This window comes from Montipora capricornis, chromosome 3 (assembly GCF_036669925.1).
Source record: "Montipora capricornis isolate CH-2021 chromosome 3, ASM3666992v2, whole genome shotgun sequence".
NCBI lineage: Eukaryota > Metazoa > Cnidaria > Anthozoa > Scleractinia > Acroporidae > Montipora > Montipora capricornis.
Genome location: NC_090885.1, coordinates 20936826 through 20943415, shown reverse-complemented (window position 1 = coordinate 20943415; position 6590 = coordinate 20936826). Strand labels below are relative to the sequence as shown.

General features: G+C 37.9%; 1 protein-coding gene across 1 annotated transcript in view; it reads left to right on the top strand.

Moving 5' to 3' along the window:
• Nucleotides 1-431: 431 nt before the first annotated feature.
• Nucleotides 432-6590, top strand: part of LOC138040891 (splicing factor YJU2-like) — a 12222-nt gene continuing 6063 nt past the window's right edge. The window contains exons 1-5 of the mRNA XM_068886600.1: nt 432-485; nt 1488-1588; nt 2141-2195; nt 3503-3592; nt 6025-6159. Coding sequence (XP_068742701.1) covers nt 462-485; nt 1488-1588; nt 2141-2195; nt 3503-3592; nt 6025-6159 — 405 coding nt within the window. The 5' untranslated portion in view covers nt 432-461. The remainder of the gene's footprint in view (nt 486-1487; nt 1589-2140; nt 2196-3502; nt 3593-6024; nt 6160-6590) is intronic.

Genomic DNA, 6590 nt, shown 5'->3' with positions numbered 1-6590 from the left:
TCTTTTCAAACAAGTTAACCGAAAACTCGATGTTTCCATCATTTGCACACGGAAAAGACTGAGTGAGACCAAGGTCAGTTTATGTAGTCTTCTCGACGACTGGAAAGATACGAATGTAGAATGTAGCCGATGAGGGGATTTCCGATATACGTAACAGGAGTCGTAAAAGGATATGTTTTTCTCGTCTGCAACGCACCGTTCGGCTCTTGGCAACAAGAGATATAACATAAGAACGATTGCTTCAGGGGCAATTTTTAGTCCATTTCATCGACTTCCCCTCAATTCTCTGACAATGAATGGCTCATTTCCCAGCTGTCAAAACAACAGGACTCATAAATTATCACACCGTCTCTTTTTTGCGAATTAGTTATCTATTTCTTCACAGGCTCACAGCAATGTCGAGGCGCTAAGCGTCGTGGGAAAAGGCTTAGTAACCACATCCTAATCAGCGAAAAACCAAGATGTCGGAACGAAAAGTTTTGAATGTAAGTACTAGTAAAGTTAATTGATTTCTGTTGAAATTTATTTCTGATGGATAATAATTATTATCTGTCGCACTTTATTTTGACGGATAATGATTATCATCAGTTGGTTTAAACTTTATTTTAAGCACGGGCAATTCATCAGGGTCCGTGAACAGTTCGGCCAATTAAATTTTCCATTTTTTCCACAATAATTGCGAGGCAATCTAACATTAAGTTTGTTCTCGGAGTCTCTCAAATTGTAGCTTGTATTTCGTTCAGAAAATTTCGATGCTAAATAGTCCGGAGCTAACATTTGAATACCATGGTGGCCTTTTGTATGTTTCGCAGGCGATCAAGATTTTTCCTGGCAACCCTAAAACCAAGGAATCCGGAATCCGGAATCACAAGTCATTGTTTTACCAATACAGAGAGTAAAAACTATCCTAAACATTCATAAAAGCTAACCTTAGGCCTAAAAACGTTTGTTTAGGCCTAATTAGGCCTAAGGTTTGCTTTTATGAAAGTTTAGGATAGTGTTTACTCTCTGTATTGGTAAACAATGACCTGTGATTCCGGATTCCGGATTCCAGGTTTTAGGGTTGCAAGATTTTTCCACCCCAGGATCCAGCAATTAATTGGCCAGCATTAACGTCATAATTAGAGAAGGTTAAAAGGTGGGCTGCTCTATTCTGCAATTTTTGCAGCTTGTCTCGTAAAGTAAACCCACAGGTTCCCCAAACAGTGCTACAGTAGTCAAATCAATAAACTATCTTTTTGATTCCCACATTTTCACGCTATACTTCATTCCGTAGTTACTATTTTTCACCTTAGCATTTTCTATTTATTGTAAATTCAGCTTCCATCACTTTGTATTCTGACTAACTGAGATGGCAGAAGTTTCTGTCGAAACGTGTTTTATAAACTCAAAGGTTTCATCGTTTTCTTAAAATTCAGCATTGTCAATTTAAGAAATTGAAGGAGGTCATTATAAGGTCATTCATACATGTATGATTTTTTTTATAGAAATACTATCCTCCAGACTTTGATGCATCTAAAATCCCAAAGCTTGGACTTTCCAGGGATCGCCAGTATGTTGTACGACTTATGGCTCCTTTTAACATGAGGTTAGTATCAACATTACATTGTACAGTAAATTTTGCACCTTAAGAATCTCAATTCTAAAATTGATTGTGTCAGAATAGAAAGTTATGACACTGTCTGAGCCGATGATTTTAAATCTTTGCCTTAGCTCTTAGCTTTATTAATGAACTAGTGATGGCAGGATTTTTGGCCAATTTTTCAGGCTTTGCATTAGCCTGTTACGAGCCAGAAGGTCCATCAGGCCGGCGCTTAATTATTTCTGGTTTCGGTAGATGAAGCGACTAGGAGTATTTCTACTCCCCCCTGGATGGGATGCTAGTCCATCCCAGGGTTACCCCCAGCATTTCGCCGGTGCCCATTCAATTTTATACACCTGGGTGGAGAGAGGCACCGTGAGAGTAAAGCGTCTTGCCCAAGAACACAACACAATGTCCCTGGCCAGGACCCAAACCCGGACCACTCAATCCGGAGTCGAGCGCACTAACCATGAGGTCACTGCGCCCAATACAGTGGTACTATTAACTTCAAATACTCCATTGAAACTGACTGTACTGAGCAACTTACAACATTTTTAGGTGCACAACTTGTGGGGAATACATCTACAAAGGGAAGAAGTTTAATGCTCGCAAGGTGGGTTGTGATATATTTAAGTACATGTACATGTAATCAAGGCTTATGTGATACATAAACATTTATGTCTATGCACAGGCAACCCAAGCTCAGTGTGAGGGAATATAAGGATTTGGGAAGACAAGACCTGAGAAGTGAGAAGATAATTTTACGAAAGAATTCTCAATTAAAAAGCCTAAACGTATTGCCATTGTGGGTCGCTTCCTTCCTGTGAGGTTTTTTGACACGAAATTGAGCCGTTATCAGTTCCTCAGTTGTCAATGGTCAAAATAAAATACCAAGGCTGAACGCTGAATTCTCACTTGTAAGCCCACCAAATGGAGTCAAATGTATTCCTGGATAAAATGTTCCCACGGGCACAAATCCACTAGAATTTAAGGGCATAGATTTTTTTTTTCATTTCAGTCTGCTAGCTGAGCAATTGAAGCCCTGCCAGCAACGCCAGTTGACTGTTAGTGTCCCAAACGAAATGATAAAACGATGAAAAACATCCTCACAAACTTTCATGACAATGCGGCGACCATTGAGTTCAGTTCCTTAAGGAGTCTTTGTCATCCTTGACAAGGTTACCAAACAAAACTTTGAGATCTTGATTATTTTGGATATCACAAAAACCAAATCTAATAATTATTATTCTATTATACATTGATGAAAAAAAAAATGGTGACAACAGTGAATGGAACTGATAATTTATTTTTAAACGTGTAAAAATATACAAATTAGCACATAATGTACGGTAAGGAGGACCTCAGCAAGAAAAAAGGCGCTTGTAACTTGGCATTTTGGAAGTGGTTTAATGGAGTCTGGTGTTCGTTGGAACACTAGCTCCCTGATGTGATCTCGTTTGACGCTTCCTCTACAATTAAATTTTGTTCTCCCTCGGTTGATTACTTCGATACACAGAACAGACATGTACTGTAGGCATGATAACAACAATCTCGTCAAATACTGGTAAGTGCTATTTTGCTAAACCGACGAGAAAGTACTATTACAGTGTATAGTGACCCTTGTTGCAAAATCTCAAAAACTCTTTAGGTGTCTGCTCAATGCAAAACATCGAGGCAATCACCAGGCTTCTTAAGTGAAATCTCAATTCAAATTCAAGCCTGACCCAAGGGTAGCAAGCGTGCCTAATCAGGGACGATAACTGTACTGTACTCTACCCCAATATAAGAAGATCCCTTTCCCTGGGTTGTAAACCTTTAGACTTCATTAACTCATCATTTTGTATTGACTGCAAATTATTAAGTTTTAATTCTTGGATTTCAGAACTTTTATGATCATAGTGCATCTTGTCTTTCTTACAGGAAACTGTTCAGAATGAAACATACCTGGGACTTCTGATATTCAGATTTTACATCAGATGCCCAAGATGTATATCAGAAATAACTTTCAAGGTGAATCCATGAAGCCAATGTGGCAACATGAATAATTACATTCAGTACACCAAGTACCGCTGTTCAAAGCTAAACAAGGAGAACTTGGTAGATAAGAATATGATTTATTTTCAGACACAGAAGATTGCATCAAGCAAATAAAAAAATGTGACATGCAACATTGTGTTGTATCTCACCAGTATCCAAAATCGTAAATTCAGTGATAGCATAGTTAAGAGTACCGGTAACACCTTGATAATTTTACTCCTACCTTTCGATAATAATTAGTCTTTCCCGTGTAATCCAAAACGTTGACAGTCGTAGGTTGTTTAAGAAAAAGCTTTAGGATTATCTTCTTTTGTGATCTTTTTTTCTGGTTTTTAGTTGAGGAGCTTTGTGTATAAATAAAAATTCATTGCAGCTAGCAGTTTGTTTGTAACTCAGCCCTCTGCTGCATTGTATGTAAATCTCATTTTTGAGGAGCTCATACATGTATCAAATAACCCTTCTGGTCCCAATTGTTCAAATGATTGATGGATAGCACTATCTGTTGGTTAAATCACGGTCCAGGGGATGTCATAGCAGGGCTTGAAATAAATTCCTCCAGGTGGCGCAGTCAAGTTGTCTGTTTAATCTGTTATTGCTCAGACGAAGACCTGATTGTGCATTACGTCCTAAGTCTTAAAAAAGTGCTTCTCCTCCCTCAGCATGATGCCTAATATATCAAGCAAGTACATTTAGTGACCTTTAATTTACTGTAGATTGATTAATAGTCTCACAATCAGTACAGGAAGCGTCGAATGCATGGCACAGCTCCAATGTTTGTAAAATCGAAAAGCACTGTCTTGTATTATTACACTTGTGCTTCCCACTGTTGCTACCTATCGCTTCTACGATTCAATTTAAAGGGTTCTTAAGTTATGAAGCTGAAGGTTACGATTGAGTTGATTCTCATATGATAACAGAAGAGAGCAACCTCAAGTTGTACTGACACTTTAAGAGGCATTTGTTTCTCTTCTCACATTGGTTCACAACTTAAGTTTGCAGCAAATTCCACATGGGCTATGAACAATTAAAATTTTATTATTAGACAACCTTTTGTGAAAAGCCAAGGGTTTATCTGCCAAAGGCGAAGGCTGAGGCAGATAACCCTTAATGAGACCTTGATTATTCTGGATATCATAAAAACAGAATCTAATAATTGTTTTATTATACATCTACATTGAATGAATAAAAGCTGGATGAGAAAGGAAAAGTAATAAATAAGTCTAACTGAAGAAATCAAACCTGGAAGTCAATGTTTTTGCTTCTTCACTGATGGCAAGCAACGCAAAGCATGCGAACTTGACATGATTACCCTTAGAAATCATGCACTGCGGTCATTCATGGACATAATTACCCGTGACCTTGAGTGTCCTTGACATGATTATTGTATAATCTGCAACTAGATGGCGTTAAAGGTTTCGAAAATAGCCCATGAGGTGAAGCCGAATGGGCTATTGACCCGTGGCCCTTGAGGGCGAAGGGTCTAATTCTTTTAAGATCATCCAACTAGTTGGACAGAAAAGACAATAATAAAGTTAGCAAAATTAATGCAAGTTGAAAATATATTTATTTGGGAATAAAACAAAAGAAAGTGTCACGCTTTTTGCTACTCGAGGACTATTACTAATAGTCCTCTAGTAGCGTAGCCAAAACAAAATGCAGCAGTTCCATTAGTCCACTAGTTGGGTAGTACATGTACTAACTATAGTTTAGACAGGGATAACTATACATGTAGTTGGCTATTTCGTTAATGTGATCACTTCTCTGTTCACTCTTAGACTTAAACTATAGTTAAAATATTTACACCTCGGTGATGCAAAACAATACAGACTAACTACCCCGTATATATAATAGTTCACAAACAAGCAAGCAATCAAAATGTGACAATTCTCTTTGCATGTGCGAGATGAGCATATGTAAATATGCATTTAATAAAAACCAAGCATGAAGTGAGGGGAAAACCAAAAACAACAAGTAACTTGCCTTTTTGTCTTCTTTGGCGTCAAGCATCCATTAGAATTCTCAGCTTATTTCGCATTTTTCTGCGACGGTTTGCCACTCGGAAAAAAGAAATAAGAAGAAATGCTAGACACACTTTACGTCGATCAACCATGTTGACATTTCACGGATCAACAAAAAGGGCCGTCACAAACCTCTTTTAATTCTGATGTCATCCATAGGCTAATTAGAACTGACTGTAGTTACTGCGACCGAAAGCACCAACTACAGTTAGGTATGACGTCACATAACTTGACACTAAGATTAAACTTAAAGTTAAACTTAAGTTACATCGTAGATGTGACTGCAGCCACTGTTAGGCGGTTCAACAATAATAATTATTGCGATTTAATGATAATGACAACAATGAACGTAACAATGATGATGTTTGTTTTTGGTTTATATCACAGACTGATCCAGAGAGCACAGATTATGTTTGCGAAAATGGGGCAACAAGGAACTTTCAAGCACAGAAACTGATGGAAGACGAAGAAAACAGAAGACAGAAGGAAGAAGAAGAAGAAGAGCAAAATAATCCTATGAAGGTAGAATCACTGCAGAGCTACTCTGAGAGCTCAAACTGCTGTTAATATATTCTCAGAACAGTTAATTATTATTCTGACATTACAACCTCACTTGTTTGTAACATTTTTATTACATGAATATAGGCAAACTGGTTCGCCGCGCTAAAAAAGGAACTCGAACAATTTATTGTCCAACTATGGACCTCGTGCTAGTTCAATAACATCTATCTCTCCCTCCCACGTATTGCTTCTTTCATTGTAAACACTGTGTTTTAATTTGTAGCTTAATTAAATTAAGAGTTTTTCTTTTCTGGTGACTGTAAATCTTTCTGGAATTGCCAGGGAAATTGGGGGGGTGGGGGGATTGCTTGTTACAAGTCATGTACTAACTAAAGCAAGATTAAATGCCAAACATAATTAGCTAGTTGAAGACCTCTGACTGGCACTGTCAT